Source organism: Pelecanus crispus, chromosome 1 (genome assembly GCF_030463565.1).
Source record: "Pelecanus crispus isolate bPelCri1 chromosome 1, bPelCri1.pri, whole genome shotgun sequence".
In the NCBI taxonomy this organism is placed as follows: domain Eukaryota; kingdom Metazoa; phylum Chordata; class Aves; order Pelecaniformes; family Pelecanidae; genus Pelecanus; species Pelecanus crispus.
Genome location: NC_134643.1, coordinates 58,828,407 through 58,847,805, shown reverse-complemented (window position 1 = coordinate 58,847,805; position 19,399 = coordinate 58,828,407). Strand labels below are relative to the sequence as shown.

The following is a 19,399-nucleotide window of genomic DNA, read 5'->3' as shown; positions in this document are numbered from 1 at the left end:
ATATAAGAGGACAAAGTAAGGCCTTCCTTTAAAGCATCTATGACATAAATTGTTGAGTTTATTTTAAAACAAGCAATTCCATGAGCATTGGAGGTAATGCAAACTGAACTGACATTTTGTCCCCTGATCCCCTATTTCTCTCTTTACTCCCAGCTTCTTTGTTTGCCCCCCGTGACACACCTCTCTGGCTACTTTGGAGCCATGCCTGCGCTGGCGGGCCTGCGGGCACACTCTCTCAAGCCGAGTCATAAATGCCTTTCCCTCGGTGCAAGTACTGGTGTCAGCCTCTCTCCCCTATCTAGCCACTGGTTTTGTTTTTTTCTGCTTTTTAATAATAATATTTAATACTCCTCAATAATATCTAATACTACTTAATAATCGTTCATATTCTTACTTATATTAGGAGACTGACAAGGCAATGATATAAAGTTTCTTTAGAGAAGTAGACAAAAAGTTTTAAAAAGTTGGGTCGCATCCGGTGTATTTCTCTCATGAAAGATCAGTGAGATTATTCAGAGTAGGGTTTGGTTCAAAGCACCCAAACGTAAGCAGAGCACTGTTCTAATTCATAATTTTTATTTTTAACTTCCCGGTTTTAAAACATTCTCTCTAAAAAGTAGAAAATGCTAAATAAAAATACAAAAATTACCTAGTCAAGATAAAAATGCCTAAAAATGTATTTTTAAAGTAACTTGTTCGTCTACAGTACATGAGAGTCCATCAAGTTTTTGGGCTGTTCCTCCTGCCACTGTCTTTTCGATCTATTTGTGTCAATTTTATAATGGAGTTTATTCCAATTCTGTTCCATTTTGCACAATTAAATTCTACCACATAGACATTCTCTTTGAAAGAAACTAAGTATAATAATCTCATGTGAAAGGACAGCTTTGATTTTCACAAAATATAGGAAGAGGGTTCTTTGAACAATTCACAAGCTTATTTCTTAAATCTTTGTCTGCTGAAAGTTCAATTGAAATGAAGACCCTAAATCAACCACATTCTATTAAGATCAAGAAAACTGAACTGTACAGAGTTCATCCCAATGTCCTCCCAAAATACCTCAAATGGTTCCCAAAAGATAAAAATGCAGCCAGGCAGTCAGTGACCTTGCACAAGTCTTCATCCCAACTGCCCAGGTGGTTTTCAGCTGTACATTTAGGTTTTCTGCCTATTCTTTGGCATCCCCGATCCCTCCAGCAGTTATTGCAAATGTGGCTTCGTTTTCAGGCATCTCAGGGCTGGGGGGGGGGGGGGGGGGGGGGGGCGGGGGGGAGGAAAAACAAACAAGGAACTTGTGGGACCACAAATCTCACCAAACTATTTGGTGGTCATCTTTAAGAGATGAAAAATTATGTAATTTAATGCATGTGATGCGCAAGACAACTTTAAGTCTGTTAATTAGTTTGCCCCTTCAGATTTTCTCTTAACTTACCATCCAGAAATGTGGTTAGTTTGAAACCATAAATCAGTTGCCAATTAAGTTACTAAGTTTCAGGACCACGAACTTTGTCACCTTACAGTTGTTCATAACACAGCTTCCTTCCTGTGAAGGAAAAGCGATTTACCTGTCATAAATCTTTGCAATACGCAGCTCCCCTCTCCCTTTCCTCAGACTAATCCTGGTAGTCGAAGCATGAGCAAGGATGTGGCCCCCGATGGGCTTTTTTGGGTCTGCCTGAAAGCTAAATTAGCAAGAAAATTGTGATGATTTGCTGTGCAAATTACATAGGTTAGTACCATGATTAATTGTCAGACAAGGCATATTGAACTCACTAATGAATAATAAATAAGTAAATATATCAAAAAAAGGATTTTAAAACACTTGCCTCAAGATAGGATGTTCCAATGTTCAATGCTGGCATAATTTTCCTCTCATTAAATTAAAGAGGCTCAAGAAATACACACCTTAAACTTCATATATAAGCTGCTCCAAAACAAAATGGGGTGCTTTTTGAATACTTTTTATGGCTTGTTCTCTTTGTTCAAGTCACAGTGAAAGAAGCCATCATGTCAGGCAGCAGATAAACTCATTATGAAAACTGAGAGAAACCTATAGGTGTCATCCATGAATGATTCATCATACCAGGGGGACCAATGACCAATCTGAACCTTCATTTCGGTGCCTCTTGTTCCATACAATCTCAGTTCTCATCTCTGTTAAATATGTAATACAAAAGAGAAGAAATTTTTCAAAAAAAGAGAGAGCAAAAGTATCTTACGTCATAGTTGCTCCTGGATCAGCAGTCATCTGGTTGGTCACAAACACGGCCACATTGTATTCTGCAATAGAAAACAATGCAAAGAAGGTGGATGATATCCAATTAGAATTCGAAAATATTCTCCCATCCATGCTAAAAGCAAGGCTGCTGCTGAAGCACTTCAAATTTCAAACGGAAGAGAAGCAAATATTCTATATTTCTGATGGCTGGAGTTAATCAGGAGACAGCCTAAATTTGCTCCTGTGTGACTTCAACTGTAATACTTCTGCCAAAAAATGAGCACTTTTCAGAATTCCACTGAACAAGTCTTTCTCAGTTCCCATCTTCTCTGTTGGCTCCCTGCTCTCAGCCCCCTCTCCCTCCCTTTGTCTGTACTCTTTTTTTTTTTTTTTTCCCCTTTCCCCTGCATGAAAAAACATCTACTCATTCCTCATCAACATTTCTGAGACATTCCAAAGAGGAGGGACCCCATCCATCCTGTCATCATTCCTTACAGCATTGCAAAGTGCTGGGAACATGGCAATGGGCACAGCTTTTTTATCTCTCTGTGCCTTCATCCTTTTTTCTGTTCTTCACGTTTCTCATGTATTGAGACTGTCAAAATTTGGGGAAGACAATTTCTCCTACTGGATATTTGTCCAGTTCTACAACCTACTGTCTCATTTAGGACTTCTCTTAACAGCATTTCTAGAAAACTCTACATGTTGAATAGTTCTAAAGACTCCTTAATCTGCCATCTTGAAATAATATATCAGTTTGCTCCTTTTGGTAACTGACAGAGGTGTAGAGTGAGGAAAGATTCCTGGGCCAGTGCCTGATAATACACTCTGACTACTAGGTGGTTGTGTTACCCACAGCTACTCTTTCAGTTACTCCAGTCCATGTTTTCCAAGTTTTGCAATGTTTCCCTTACCTTCTGATATTTTTTGGAGCCTTGACAGCATCTGAGCCAGTTTCTGTTGTCGTTCAGCCAACTCTCCACGACCACTGAAATCCACACGGAAAAGCGCCATTATGGAGTCAACGATCTGCATTGTAATTATGCTAGGTAAGTAAATATAGTGAAAGAAAATAGGAAAACATATTCTGAAAGCAGTAAGCATACAAAAAAAAAATTAGCCTTGTACCAACAGCTTGAAGATACCAGCTTCCTCATGGAACTTGGCTGCTACATAGTCAAGCAATTCCATCTGATGTTCACCTGGTGGGAAGTACAGGTGCCAAATGAAATTAGGACCAGAAAGAGCTCTGAAGCAACAGAAGCCTGAATTTTAGAATTCCACTTTAAATGTCTGCACTGTTTATATTTTCACTGCCAGCAGTTTTAAATCCGGTGCTCAGTAACAAGCTACCTCTACAGTAACCAGCAGTGCCTGTGCTTCTGCAGGTTCCAGTTTCCACTTGCCCAGCTACCACCACGTCTTTGTGAAAAGCTTCACAACAAAACTATGCATGAAGACAGCTTTTTTGTTGTGTTAAGAACTGAAAAGCAATATAAACATTTGAATTTAATGTTGAATTAAATGACACACAGGAATCGTATTAATCGTATTATTCATGTTCATATTGTACTCTCAAAGTAAAAGTCCCATTTAAAACTTCCTTGAAGTTTTAATGCAATGTCTTGTGACAGAGTGTGTTGGAGCTGTCTCTGTAAAGTTCCATTCACAAGATCATAGAGAATTTCTCAACAGCATTTATAGAATTAGCTTACGTTCAGGCAATTGTGGTTACATTAATTGGTGCTTCTCTTACTAAGATGCTACACTGACACTCATCATATACATGGCAGAGTTCACTTCCTGTTGTGGCAAATGACAAAACTTTGTTTATGATGTAGTGCAGCTAAGCTGGAATACTTACCACTTACAACACAAGAATACTTACAACACCAGAAACAGAAAATGGAAGCAAGCTTACAACTTCTTTTGTTAGCAGCAAAACATTCTGTATGATCCTCAGTGGGCAATCTCAGTTAATAAACTGAGAACTATTAAAACAGGAGCCTTAGAGAAAAAACATAGATATCATGCCAGACGCGATAACGGTCTTACTAGTATATGCACGTGCGTACAGCACGTTGTCAAGTACTGCATCGTGGTCAACATTGAAGCGATCAGCAATGTCACGAAGACGGTCTGGTCGGCTAACATTAGTCAAAGTTAAGGATTTCTCTTTGTACAAACCATGCTCTTAAAATAATAAAACTCCGTTCCAAAATAGAACTATGGAAAAACAAAGATTATTTATTTTGATCCTAGAAATGACTGACTTTTTCTCTTCACACTGTCCCACATACTCCAAAGATAGTTTAGGGCTCACAATGATAATTGGTTTGTGTTTAGGGTTTGAGGTGGGGCGGGTTGACATATGGATATCTGTGCTCTAGCAATTTAGGTGTGAGCAAAACCTATTTATACAGAGTCTACCACAGATACGGAGTGTTAAAAATAGTGTTTAGATTAATTTCTCTTGAAGTAAATAGAAAAGCTTCTATCGCCTGTATCATTATCAAGAAGGCATATTAGATCTCAAAAAAAAACCCCAGTTAAAATAAAATCTCTATCCTAACTAATTTTTCCAGGTTGGATTACACCAAATGACAGAGAAAAATGTGTGGGCCACTACACACTGTGCTCTCCAGGCTTTCTGTGTCAGTCATAATGCTTTACATGTATGAAGCTATCTGGAGCCTCACTACTTGCTTATAACAAAATGAACTGTCCTTCCAGTTCATCATACCTGTAGCTTTCAACAGTCCAAAAGATACAAAGTGTTTTCAGTATCAATGAAGATAATCTTTCCACCTGTGTAGCCATTTGGTCCTGGAAGCTGAGCTGTCACTACAGTGAATAAGAAAATCAAAATGAAAAAGCATGAAAATGTTTTCTTAATCCCTCTATTGTTATTTTTTGATAAAATACAACTGCTTATCCATATCACAAAGAACCAGCGTTTTTAATCAATGTGGAAATCTTGAGTATCTCAAGTCTTACTGCCAGCTTGAGAAGAAACCCAAGCCACTTTTCTCAATAGGAAATAGATGAGATTTAATTAATGGTGTAAAAATTGTGTTTTACTCAGTACCATCATTAGATCTGCACATTTTATATTGAAAATAGGTAAGGATATTAATAATAAGTTACTACGCACAAAGCATCCTCTTAATCCTCTGTCCAAATTAATGGTATTGATTTAGTAGGTTTTTTTCCCAGCTCTAACTCATATGATCAAAAATTCTTTGGATATGAATATTTCCTGGTATGTGAATAGTCACTGATTGTGGGTTTAGTCTCTTAGAGTGAATAAGCTAAAATACTCAATTCATTCAGCTGTAATCATTCATGCAAAAGGGTATGGCTCTGCTGACCATTCAACTGTACTAAACGGAAGAGGCCTTGTTTTTCCAGAAGGTGCCATAGTTCCCTTTATAATATAGGATTCATTTAAGGGAATGTTTGCCTACCCAGTACCTACCATAACTGTATTCCAGCAGCATTAATAGTTACATTAGTTATTATTTACTACTATTTACACATTGAGAGATATCACTGGGAAATCAGAGTCCTGCTGTATTTGGCACTGCCCAAATACAGTGACTGCCAAAGTCTTTGTTTATCCAGTTACTGTCAGCCAGTAGTATCCTTTCAGTGCCCTCTCAGAATGTCATATTCAGCAAAACCTCTGGAAACCAGGAAATTAAAAGAGTTGCTGAGAAAGAATCTTGCCTTTGCCCTTTTCTGAGCAATGCCCCTGTCCACCTGTAACCCGTATTTGTACTCTGCTTTTCCAGATGGTGTGTTTCATTGGTTTCTTTAAGACAGTCTATTATCTTCTCTCTCCTTATGGGAAAACTTACATTGATGTGAGCAGTATTAAAAAGTTATCATTTATAAGAGTACTCTACTCAAAGACAATTAATGGTGGTAAGAATCACCAATGTCTGTTTCATTGTATTGCTAGAGAGAAAAGATTCTGACTTGTCTCTATGTGTTTAATTCTGATACAGTTGTAAAGAATGGAGAAGAAATGGCTGTCTGTTTTAAGGTAGTATACCTACCACAAAGGGTGTGAGATAGCTGGGTTTTGCCTGTCCGGAACTCTGTTACATAAAGAAAAAGAAAGGGGGAGGGAAAAAAAAAAAAAAAAAAAAAAAGGTCAGGGTTTCTTTTTCTGAGTTTCTCAGATTCAGGAACTACTGCAGTTAGAAACACTCTTACTTACAAAATTCACCCCTATCTCTACCTTTTTAAATCATTTAACTCCAATTTATAAATCATATTCGGTGCAGTAGAAATGTGTTACATGAAAAACAAAACCTGAAATGCTTTAATTTGATCATGCTTCACTGCTAAAGTCATTTATTCTTTTCTGTGTAGAAATTAAAACCACATGGCACCTTGGAAAAGGGGGGGGGGGGAAGAAATGGTTGATTCCACTGACCTGGCCCAGTTTCATTTTCAGTAAAATGATCAAGGGAAGCTTATGAGTTTATTAATCTCATTATATCAAATCACGTCAGTCTGCAGTTTATCTTTTCTAAAGAGAAGAGTACTGTGTTTTATGAACTCTTGTTGTTGTTGAAGTGTTAACCACTAACTGATCAAATTTACTATAATAGTAGCTTAATTGTGATTTCAAAGTATTATATGCAATGTATCCTAAGTGTGCATAAATAAAATACCTTTTGTGGCAGTTTTGTTACTGGAAAGGAACACAGACTGCATCAGGGAAATCTTTCCTATGATATGACACGTTAGTAATAGTATTAATAATGCTATGTTGTACTTAATCAGCATGCCCCGAGTCTAATGATTACTCAAGTCAGTAAGCAAATGAAGAGGAAAAATGGGAAAACACTAAGGGAACTGAATTCTTTCTTCTTACCCTCATGCAGGTACTCGTCTTTATGACTACAGCGTGATCAGTTTGATAGAAGTAATCCAGCTTGATTTAAAATCTAAACTAAGTTGCAATTCTTTGTTCAGTAATACTCATTTAATGTGGTTTTCTCACCTCCAAAGGCCTCAGTGATTGCCATGCTTTCAATCCCACCACCCAGAAGTTTACTGGAGAAAGGGAAAGGATTATGATATAGTTAAACCCACAAAATGACAAGAGAAAAGTAAAAGAAGAGAAATTTTTGCTACTTTAAGAAAAGATATTTCTGCTCTAAAGCCCTCACTTGATGCATTAAGTGCAGGGCACTACATGATCACTGATTCATAAAGAATTAACTCTGTCTCAACCTTCCTTTCTGTGTGCAAGAGAAAGATCTATAGAAATTATTACTGGAAAGGAAGAAAAGAGAAAATACCTTTAAAAAGATAACACTCCATAAAAATATCTCAAGGGAGGTCCTGAAGACTCATAATTTTGACCTGAGACCTGCAGGTTGTTTTGACTAGGTGAAAAAATGATGATACGTTCAGGATTTCTGGATGCAAACTCTGTTTATCTACAATGACTGTACAAAGTCCAGTTTCCCCTCAGAAAAGGGGTTGGTTTTCTTGCTTACTGATGCAGGCATCTTTGAGCCAGCACTAGCTCCAAATGCAAGGTAACCTATGTGTCCTAGCTGAATATTTGTTCCTTTATATTTTTGTGTCTCATTAAAGGCAATAAATATGATTATTGAAACAATTTGGACTAAGGAAGGATTTAAGTAGAGATCAGCTTACTCAAATTCCTGGCTGCCAGTAGTAATATGAAATACCATCTTCCGTTTTTCACTGTACTCAAAGGCGGTCAGGAAGCCTGGTTCCTAAGGAAGACCAAAGAGAACATGAAAGGTTTATTTTAGCTTTAACCTGAAGGTAAAGTGCAATATCCCACATAAATGTCTTTTCTCCACCCTCGCCTCATTCACACAGGCTGGGTATGAAAAGCACCACAGCATTTGTCTGGTTGTTGTATAAAGCATTATTCCTTTAGAGTAAGGAGCATAATAATTTTCAAAATTATCTTGATGTGGTGAAAAAATCTGTTAAGAGAAATGTTGTACAGCATTTTGGAGAAGCCAGCATAAGTTTAAACCATCAGGAAAGGGACTGACTTACAATAAGCTTGTTTGCAGCTTCTTTAATCTTGTCCACTTTGGCCTCTGAAAGCCCTTTTACATTGCACAGTGCCCGTCTTGTGGTCATCTGGATTCCTTTGATTGTGCAAATCCCAACTGACTTCAGTTTTTTAATATCTGCTACGTTCTGTGAAGAAAGTTCCCTTCTGTGAGTACTCGTGACAGTTAACAACTAGAAGGCGAAGTAAATCTTTGAAAAACATTTTATTATACATTCATATGTATGTGTATTTTCACCAAGAAATAGATTTACAGTATTCTTTGTTATGACACCAACAGCAGAAAATTTTGAGTAATATTCATGTGAGGGATCATGGTGCAGAGACATCCTGGTACTTTTGAGAGAAAGGTGTCTTGGGTCAAGCTGTACGTACTTGTCCCTGTTCAGTGCCAGTCTTCCTAGATCCAAGCTGGTAGTAAAGAAACAGTACAGATTAGTAGCATGGAGCCCAACCTAGTAAATCCTGTAACACTCAGTCCTTGGTCCCTTAGCTCAGGTAATCTGTAAACCAGATAATCTGTTCATGGATAATTGGGAGCTGACTCTAACTGCTGTGCTGTTTCTGCATGTTCATAGTATGTCCAGTTTAAAACACGCATATCCTCCAGATCCAACCAACACTTTGGGCTGGAATGAACTTACTAGTTTTTCATAAATTGGGTACAGCACGACTTCAGTCAGTGCCCTACTAATACATTTTGCCTCCTCACCTCATTTTATGATTCCAACATCACTGGAAACTTAAAGGCAAGCAACAGATTACTCCCAAGAAAACATACCATGTGAAAGGTTTGGGATAATACTTCAATTTACCATTTCCAGCAAAGTTTTTTCCTTGAAAAAACTATGAACTGGATGCATCATCTATTTATCTAGAGCGTGTGGGTGCATAGGACATAAGAATGAAGGGGGGTTATGTGAGAAATTAGTCATGTTCATTGGGAAGCTTTTTTCTCATCCTGTGATGTGGTTTTCGATTATTACATTAATAGAGATGGATGACGTAAAATCAGTCACGAATAAAAACGACTCTTCCACCCAAAAGAATATAATAACTAGCAATATAAAAAGGATTGAGCTGTTTTATTATGTTTTTTTCTATTAAGACAACAGACTACTGCTGCAAAGATTTTTTTTCTAGACCAAAACTTTGAACGCATTACCCTGCTTCTGCATTTCTTCAGTGGCTGTGTCTTTCTGGTCACATCAGCCTTAAGGCTGTTCTGCATTACAAGTCTCTGTGTGGTAGACCTGGTCGTAGAAGTTCTTGTTCTCTCCCTCACAGATACACCTTTGACCAACAGCTTGTGTACCAACCAAGGTCCTAGGATATACTCCTTCTTAGACTGTGGTTCAATACTATGAAGTGTTCAGCAGTACTCCTGGCTTCACATACTGACATGCCTGCCCCCTTACACCAGCTGTCCTGATCCTCTGCCTTATGTTGGTCCCAATTGTATGCCTCTGAGGTGGAAAAGGGAGCAGACTGAGAATTTACAAATAAAAAAAACTAAACCACATCTTTTGTTGTGATAATTTTTGGACTAATTGATTCACAAATCCAGTTCACAGGGTGACTACAAAAGCAGATGTGCCACAAGAAGGGATAGTGTGCTTGAGTGGCAGGAACACTCAGCAAAGGCTGCAGGGTCACAGCACCTTAATTCCTACCAAACACTTTTGAACATCAAACCACAGCCTAGGTTGTGCTAATCTGACTCTTTGTGGTCACACTGTCAGATCTAGTAAATATTTCTCTCTCAACTCCTAGGAAAAAGAATTCTACACCCACAAAAACTATTTCTTTATAAAGCAAATTAATTTAACAGACATGGGTCATCATATGTTCACAACAAAGACTTTAACTGGCACAGCCGAGAACAAAAACTTCCCCTGGGATGTGGGAATAACCACTTGGAAGGAAGGGGGGGAAAAAAAAAAAAAGAAAAGGAGCAGGAAACCCTTACTTATTAAGCCAGAAGAACAGCCTAAGTCATTATTCTTTATTTTCAAGATCTTTCATACCTTAGTATCATTCTCTGCATACCATGCCTCATTTAATATTGACAGGCTAGTACAGCTCCCTTCCAGCTCATGAGGTCAGGCTCTCTGGTCAACTTGTTAAATTTTTAACACAAGAATTTGTGTATTTTTCTTATGTTGCCCCATAGCCAGAGCTCCCAACCTCATGATCCTTCTTCAGAACTCCCTTTAAAACTGTCAATGAATTGCCAATAAAAAAAGCTGACAACAATTATGCTGCTGACATGCTGAGCCCAGTAACTATAGTGCTGACTAATGCTGTCTCATTGTGTCTGTGTCCTCCCCATCTCTATCCGTCTGTAGTCATTTATATTAGAGTTAAGTCTTACATTACTTCAGGCAAACCCAACTTTTTATTCTGCTTCTATAACACTGAGCATAGGGTTCCACTCCATGAGCCAGTCTCCTGGATAAACATATAATAATAGTAATTCAAATAAATAGGTGCTGTTTATGTGATAATAATGATGATGATGATAACAATTATAGGAATTCATATTTGATGAAGAAAACTAACCACTTATCTCTCTAGCTACTAATATTTTCTTCACTCCCACTCTACCCCCTTCACCAGCATGCTGAAAATAGTATAGCAACAATTGTCACAGTATAATTTCACAGGCACCAAAAATGCAGGAGTAATTACAAAGATTGGCAGGAACAGGAAGTAATCTATCACACAGTTTTCAAATAAATTAGCAAGTAGTTGGTTTTTCAAGAGTGCTGGGTGCTAGATACTTTGAATGTCTTGTCACTTTATTTAGGAATCTGATGGGAATGAGATTTTTCTGAAAAGCAAGGGCAAAATTTGTCTTCATGTTACTGATTTAAAATGTATTGCAAGGAGGAATTTCAGTTATTTGTAGCAACGTGTACATGCTTTTGGAAAAATGACCTTACAATTGCTTTATGTGGGCAATTCTGTGTGGTAAAGTCATTGCTAATACTTACAATTCCATGCTTCTGTAGCAGGTCAATATCCTGAAAAAAGGATTCCTAAAAAAAAAAAAAAAAAAAAAACAGGAAAAAAATTAGATTTTGCTTTTTCTTGTAACTACATCTATCTCACTATGTGTCTGTTTCAAATCTGTAAACATTTAAATGATTTTCCCTAATAATACATAACTTATTGGACTACCCAAATAAACAAATCCATAGTGAGCCAAGAAGGCCTACACATTTCCTATAACCTTCTTCATGAAGTGTATCTTCACAGGCAAGCAATCCTCTGCTGTGCTAATAAAACTTGTGTTATGATCATCATCATCTTTATTTTTATTTTTATTGCCGCAGTTCCTCAGCCTTTTCAGGCTGATGACCATTCCTTGGAAGCATAAAATTAACTGACAGTCCCCTTGCATTTAATATAGAAGTGTAAAATATAAAGAAATAATGATAATCCCATTAAAAACCGTGCATAGCTTTTGAAAGGTTAATGACGAGCACTTGAAGAGCAAGGCTGTACAGGGACTAGGAGAGTGAGATTTTCTTGGTATTAGACTGGAACAAAATTTTAAATGCACTGAACTCCTTGATGGTCTTTGGGGAACTCCTGTCTCCGTGGATTTCATAACACTATCAAAATACCTTCAAACAACATTTGCTGCACATATTTTTCAATGAACCATAAATTTACCTCATCATCCTGGTATCCTGGTTCTTCTTGGACTACTTGATCCTCCATGGCCTTCATCGTGGAAGAGCAGGCAATGAAGTATTGATCACTAATGGGAAATGCAAAGGAAGATAGTATTGGGGTGGCAATAAATGAGAAAATGACTGTAAAATGACTTTTAAGAAATCCTTGAACTACAGAACCTTCTCGGTATGCCATCACATATGGATTTAACAAAGAGTTGGAAGCAGAATCCGTGTTTATCTGACCTACCAGACCAAAAGGAGACAATCTGCTGCGTTAACTCTCAGATGAACCAGTTTGGCTAGAAAGGGTTTAACAGGTACTAGGAAGAGATCTCACTCCCTTGTGAGAATCTTGGGTCAGAGTGCGAGTTTGGAGGTGGGAACATTTTAAAGGATTTATCATTAGTGGAATTTATTCTGGTAAAAAAGTTAAAGGCAGCCTGTATTTTTGTAACAAAAGTCAGCAGAGTTGCAGACAGAATGGGTGGTAGAAAGGCTATGCAACATCTCAGCTTCCCCATCTTTATGTAGCAGAAAGCCCACAAAATAGTGCTATTGAGAAGGCTGCAACTCCTTTGTCATATATCTTAAGAGTAGACTATAAAGCTGCATTTGTTTTCAAGTTCTTGCTGGAGTTCAGAATACCTAATAAATGCTGAAAATGTGCAAGTAACGCCTGTAAGAAGTATGCTTGCATGAAGAGAATAAAAAAAAGCGTAACAAAAATCTGAGGCTTTTATTATGCAAAAATACACACAGAGAGCTTATTTCATGAGTTTTCATGGTTGTCTTGCCATGCCTGTACTCCACTACAGCTTCACTGCCCTCTTTATGTAACTTCCTATAAGCAAGGCCTAAAGCCAGGATAGGCACTTATCGATAGTATGGTCAAATAAAAAGCAAAATATAATCTCCTTAAATTTTATGAATGCGAGAAAAATGAATACAAAGTAGTTCCTTAGAAATATGATCTTATAAGCTGCTGTATCAGTTTTGTGATTTTTGTAAATGGATGGGTTGCTTCTGTCTTAATTGTGAGCTTGCCTTCACTATTCTAGCTATGGCTGATCAAAAGTTTTGTAAACTACCTCATCCAGGTGTGTATATATGTTTGCTTGCTCATCCGTGTTAATAAAATCCATGAAAGGTAAGACAGGCTTATTATGAAACTACAAGATGGGCTATGTCTTACAGAGAATGGGATGATTTAGGCTGAATATCTGCAAATAGCTTTTTTCAGCTTCTAAATGGATACTTAAGGTCTGCCTAATTTGCTTGCAAGAATCTTGTTTATACAGAGGATGGGAGAAGTGAGAAAGAAAGTACTGTAATTTTAGAATGATCTGACTTGGTTTTGGAGGGAAAATACGATGGAGTCACTTCTGTTAGTGTTTAATGCAAATATTCCTTTAAAATCAGTTGTTTCTGACAGTGTCAGGATATATTTCATTTCTATTTCAAAACCCTGACAATTATGGTATGAGAAATCATGCCTTTACATCATGCTTTATATCAATCAGAAAAGCAATTACAGTAAAACATTAATTAAAAAATACTTGAAGAGACTTTAAAAACCCCTTAGCCTCAAATACTGAAGGAAGGAAAACAAGTAATGCAAAAGGCATTATACAATTGTATTACAATCCCCTTCTCTATTAAAATTATCCTCCTGAAATGCACATAATCCTACACTCCAAGCACAGCTGAACAGGTCATGGGATCGTACTCCTACTCCCCATCCTTAGGCAATTGGCATCTCATAGCAGAAAAACGAGGCCGACCCAGACCTGTGCCTTCCTGCGGGCTATGAGGGGAAAATAGAGAAATTATACCACACCCTACTAAAAGCTTTAGGGATGAACAAAATCCTCCAGTTTAGTGGAGAGTCCTCCTGTTGCTGCTGCGTTGGCGTGCCAAAGACCCAGAGGATTTCAGCCACCACTGCCTGCAGTGAACCAGATAAAAGGGTGAAAGTCTGAGGCAACACAGCAAACCCATGAAGAAACGAAGATCTTTGTGAGGAAACACGAACACTTTTGTGCCACCTCGGGTGCCCCAACCCTGCTGTTACTGCCCTGGGAGCTATTCATTAGGATACGTGAGCAAGACCTGCGTGCGGCACTCCTTTCAACAGACACAGACTGCCGGTGTGACAGGGAGCCGGCCCCGGCACATAGCCTTGGGGTTAATGAGCTGGTTTTGAACGGATGGAAACATGGCAGCTGACTGGACTGGAGCGCAGTTTGGGCCCCTGCGCTAGGGGCCGGGGGCGATCCGACCTGCCCCGAGGGGTGCCGCGGTGGAATGTCACATCTGTTGACTCACAGGAAAATAAATGATTAATCGTATATCAACACAGGGATTTATTTGGCTTTTCCTTGCCAGCTGCCTTTTCAGGGGATGCAAATTTCTCTTCCCAAAGGGTGAAGCACTGCAGAATTCCCCTCCCCCGCGGAGCACCAAAATTCCCCGTCACAATTACAACAATAATTAAAACATAGCTCATCGCCGGGCACCTCCGGGAGCACAGGGCTGCGAGCGGTCACAGGGACCCTAACCCCTTACCCCTGCCTGAGGGAACCGGCCCGGCGCTTTTCCCGCCGCAGCGGGGGGGGGGGGGGGGGGGGGGGGCGGAGCCATGGGGGGGAGCGGGGGGGCGGTTGGGGCGCGCGGCCCTCCCGCCAAAACGAAGCAGCCGGTAGCTGCCTTGCCCGCTCGCGCTGGGGTGCGGGCTGCCGCGAGGGCGCCGTGAGGGAGGCGCGCGAGCTCCTGAGGGGAACGGGGGCTGCCCCCTTCCTTACCTCCCCGCGCTGAAATACGTTTGAATTATTGTTTTCAATTACTTTATCTTCTCAAATTTACCAACTACTATATTTGCCACCTCTAAGGAATACTGTATTACCTTTATTTTACAGCTGGCAAAGACAGGCTTAATTAAAATCACGGAGTGGCATCGGTTTGGAGGGCGTTCGGTTCAACACAGCTCAGCTCTATTTTATCAGGGTGCCACACACACATCCTCCTAAACAAGGCACACAGCATTTTTGGATTGGATGGCCAAAACCTGTCAGAGAGCATCTGTTTCCAAAAGCTGGAAGAGAAGTGACTTGCCTGAAGTCACAGGACAAGAAAATGAGGCTGAGTCATACACATGACTTAATCTGCCATTTTAAAAGGATGGAAAGGGTGCTTTTTAGGATATGAACACTTCCACAAGTCTGCAGTCTTCTTGGAGACAGTATTTGGAAAGCAATCATGCGTTTTTAAGCTCGCCTCTGGTAGCAGAGTCAGTACAGGACTGCACGTAAAGGAGACGTGGGTGTACTCCTGGGAGCGGGAGTTGCTGGCTGCCCCTCGGGATCGCTGGCCTGGTGGGTGGGAGGTTTCAAATGGCAGAAGGGGTAGGAGCAGCTTCTCAGCCTGTTTCAAGGTGCTCCCCCACCCTCCACACGTGGGAGGTTAAGAGCACACAGGAAACCAACCAACAAAACCCACAGCCCCAAACCGTCATCAGCACGCCACAGGAGTGCTCGCAGGGTCCCCATGTGAGACACCAAACAATTTATCTGAGTACCTAAAGTCTAACTCTGGGTGCCCAGGGCTTTGTCTGTACAGAAGAACTGCCTGGCACTGCTTTTGAAGACCGCATTATTCTGCAAGAGCTATTCCAGAAGAGCACTTAGGCAGACAGTCCTTTAAGGACCAATTCCTTCACAAAGTATGCTTTTATTCCAGAACAGAATGCGCAACGCAGAGGGTGATGCTTCTGCTGCTGCTGAACGGCTCTGCAGCAGCTAATGCCTCTGTAAACAAACTTCCCTCCATTATTCTTCTAGTTCGTAAAATTGTTCTCAGAGGGGTCAATCCATGCACAGAATCTGAAGATCATTTCCCACCCCAAAGTGCTACTTCGGGAAATAAATTACATTCACCTTCAAAATGTTGTGTGATCATTAACTGCTCATTTGGCTTCCAGCTGGCATTGAGCAATAACCCCACATACCCCATCACATCACACACCAGCCAGCCAAGGGAGTCCCGGCATCCCAGAGTCTGCTCCTTGCCTCTTTCGGGCTCTGCTGCTGACCAGTGCGCCTCCAGCCGCAGGTCAGGCACTGGCAGTAAGACACACCACCATGATGGGCATTTCTTCTCACTTGAGATCTTAGCTCTTGTCTTGTCCGAATTCGGACAAGTCAAACCACTGCCATAAAAATACTAAACATCCAGCTGATTCTCTCATCCTCACAAAACATTTTAATCCACAGTAGGGAAGTCACATGAGGTTTTTTTTGTTGGTTGGTTTTGATTCGGATTTATGTGGATCAAATGGACTGGAGTAAAATACAAAAGCTAAGCCTTCTCTGAACTTTCCAGTTGGCAGGTTGGCTGTTTTTAACCAGGACAGAATAATCTGATATTTGACCTTCCAGAGTATAACGCATAAAGATTCAGCCTGGGATATGAGTGTACATTTATGTCTGAATTGTTTTGGAAGAACTGGGCCTTCTGGTTTTCATAGGAATGCATTTCATTTACAGTTGGTCCCAGACTAGAACTGTGACATACCTGAAATCTTCCCAGAATTGCAGAATGCTTCTGGGCAAAGATGCAGCAATTTCTTCATATTCTTCAGCTCTCCATTCTCTAGCAGCAATTGTTTGTTTTTTTTTTTTCCTGTGAAGTTGAAAATACATCAGGGGGGAAGAAAGAGAAAGAAAGAATAGTGACTATTTCAAAGTCAATCCGAGTATTAACAAGGTAAAAGCTTTCTTCTGTCTCCTACAGCAAAGGAATTTGCAGAGTGAGAGTTCAGCACCACTTTGGAAGCTGTGTTAGCTATTATATCCCCAAAATTACCCAAATCCACAAATCATGATAGTCTCGCGTCTCACTGTAGCTACTCCCTTAGTCACATCAGAATTAATGATCAACACTTCCAAAAAAATCTGACGAAAACCTTTCCGCGAGGAAGTGCCAGGCAAACAGATGCTACCTCAGTCAGTCACAGGGAAAGGCCGTGCTGCTTGCATGTGCCCTGTGGAATTTGTACTAACTGCACATGTCATGGCTTGGTCCTCTTTCTCTGCACCTGAAAGCTCTTCTGAAAACCACTGTTAGCTAATGGCTTATACCTCTAGCAAAAGAAAGAGTAGCAGAATTGAGTACAGGTTATCAGAACACAGTAGGATGAATCCACACAGGTTTTTTTGTACTTAAGGAACTCTTGCTTATCTTTCTGCCACTTCTGGTTCAAATCCCTCATTTATCTGCAGTGGCTCTGGTACGCTTCTTTGAATGCTGTGTCCATCTTGTGAACGTGCCTGAAACTCTGTCTGCATATGTTGGGGTAGACTCTTAAGTTTCACATAAAGGAAACAACCTTGCCTATGTTTTCCTTCTCTCTGGTCAGAACTAAGATGAACTGCAAAAGTGGTATGAATACAATAGGTCTCAGGATAGGACTGGCAAAATATCAGACCAGCCAAGCTTTATAGTTCAGACTGGAGTAACAAGAGGGCTCCATTGTTAAAATGGAATTACTGGAAGAATAGATATCATACTGTGAGACCAAGTGATGTGTCTGTCCCAGTCTTGAGGTCCTTAGGCAAAGCCTTGACAAAACAATACTACCCTGTTGGGAGTGATCCTGCATTAAAAAGAGACAGATTTTTTGACCTCTAATTTACCTTGAGTTAATCATTAAGGATATGGTATAGGATTAGAGATCTCCCTTCCACAGAGATCTCCTTTCCGTGTATCAAGGTGTCCTGTCCAGACCATGGTTCCGCATTGAGCTCTGGGGGAAATGATGAATTTGAGGGCTGTGCCCATTGATATTAAAGAAGTGCCAGGTCAAGTCAGGACCACAACAGGTTGGATGTCACTGAAGAAGAAAAAATGCCAAAGATAACTTATTAATAATCAAAACACAGACTAGAGAATTCAGGCATGGATATCTTTCTAAATGAAAAAGAAATAATCTGTAAGTATGTCAACTATACAAATGCAGTAAGTGATAGCAGTCCAAGCACCATGACCTTCATTTTCTCTGTGATCATTTTAATAGGTGATTGTGAAATAACTAATTCTTTATACAGAATAAAGGATGACATGATAAAAAAAAATGCAGACTGGAATAAACAAGGCCACTTTTAAGCTTTGCAAAAACTAAATCCAGCTAAGAGGCTTTCTGGAGACACACATCAGTATATCACATGCAGAGTCTATCAAAAAGACAAAGGAGGTAAGAAAGGCAATCTGTTTTGAGAATGCACAAGGAATGCTTTATTTAAGGTAAAAAAAGCAAACTAGTAACAGAGAATAGGACTGAAAGGGACATCAAGAGATTGTCTAGCTCCAAGCAGAATCAGCTAAACTTGGCAGACGTTTGTTTGCCTGGGGAGGCTGTGGATTTTCTTTTATTAGAGGTTTTTTGAGAAAGAACCAGACAATTTCAGTGCTTGACTATCCTTGCCATTACCCTTGTTTTCTACCATTCAGTATGTAATGCAATTTTGTTTGTAAAAGTATGCAATATACTTTGAGCTAACTTCTAGTTTTAAAAGGTCAGATAACTGGGACTAATTCTTGCATTCTTGTGTTTTCTACTCCAAAAGAGAAAAAACGCCAGCATATCCAGTTCTAAAAAAATTGCTCAAACCTGATGGATTATCTGGTAGTGTGTACAGCTTTGCTCTTATGGCTTTTGGGGCTAAACCATTGTAACCATGTAGCCTTGTAATACAGTATTGCCATTCTCAGTAATTTGCCATAAACTTTGCACTGAATTTGCAAGGCCTCAGGACTGAGGCTTGTCAGGCTTGCTTTGTTTGAACTCCTCTCAACCTTTCTGTACCTGTGTTTTACTTGGTTAGCTGTGACAGCAGTTTCCATAATTGACCAGGTCTATGGTTAATTTGTTTTACTTCTGTTTATCTGTGTGTGGTATAGCCATCATTTTATAGAAATAGCAGTAACAAACAGTTATTCTATGTAGAATAAGAGATTTAAAACTAGCACAAGGATGCGGTATAGAGAAATACAGGCCTGGTGCAACAGCAGAGGCCTTCAGAAATGGGGACGCAAGATGTTGTGCAGAGGAGTACAGGCACATGAAGATAACGGGCAAGGCACAGGCTTGGCGCTGGAGACCTGATGGATGTAAACAACTCGCCAGTGATCAGCCAAGGAAATGCTGCAGCTGGATGAAACCAGTTTTAGGGGTAACAAAGAGAACGAAAAAAATAGTAACTAAAACATGTAATAGGCACCACATACCATAAAATCTGTTGTAGCATGGCACTGCAGACCAATGAAGAAAGGTGTAAATGCATGCTAGCCAACATACAAAAATGACACCGAGTGGATCCTAGTGCAAGGAAGGAGAAGATCAACATGATGATCCTATTCTCC

At 39.8% G+C, this 19,399-nt stretch overlaps 1 protein-coding gene across 1 annotated transcript; it reads right to left on the bottom strand.

The window, feature by feature from the left end:
- Positions 1-1,138: 1,138 nt before the first annotated feature.
- DMC1 (DNA meiotic recombinase 1) lies at positions 1,139-12,062 on the bottom strand. The gene is made up of 13 exons (XM_075721898.1): positions 11,979-12,062; positions 11,294-11,338; positions 8,279-8,425; positions 7,901-7,983; positions 7,236-7,288; positions 6,280-6,321; positions 4,990-5,062; positions 4,274-4,365; positions 3,347-3,420; positions 3,133-3,247; positions 2,220-2,280; positions 1,566-1,682; positions 1,139-1,238 (listed from the first exon to the last, which is right to left on the bottom strand). Exons 1-13 carry the CDS (start codon positions 12,033-12,035, stop codon positions 1,169-1,171), a joined length of 1,029 nt encoding a protein of 342 aa, XP_075578013.1. The 5' UTR covers positions 12,036-12,062; the 3' UTR covers positions 1,139-1,168.
- Between the last annotated feature and the right edge of the window lie 7,337 nt (positions 12,063-19,399).

Coding starts and splice junctions, on each gene's coding strand:
- DMC1 (XM_075721898.1), bottom strand. CDS start 12,035: ATGAAGGCCATGGAGGATCAAGTAGTCCAAGAAGAACCAGGATACCAG. Junction 2,281..3,132: donor GCTCCAAAAAATATCAGAAG/GTAAGGGAAACA, acceptor TTTCTATTGCAG/AATACAATGTGGCCGTGTTT. Junction 1,239..1,565: donor ATTGCAAAGATTTATGACAG/GTAAATCGCTTT, acceptor CCCCCCCCCCAG/CCCTGAGATGCCTGAAAACG.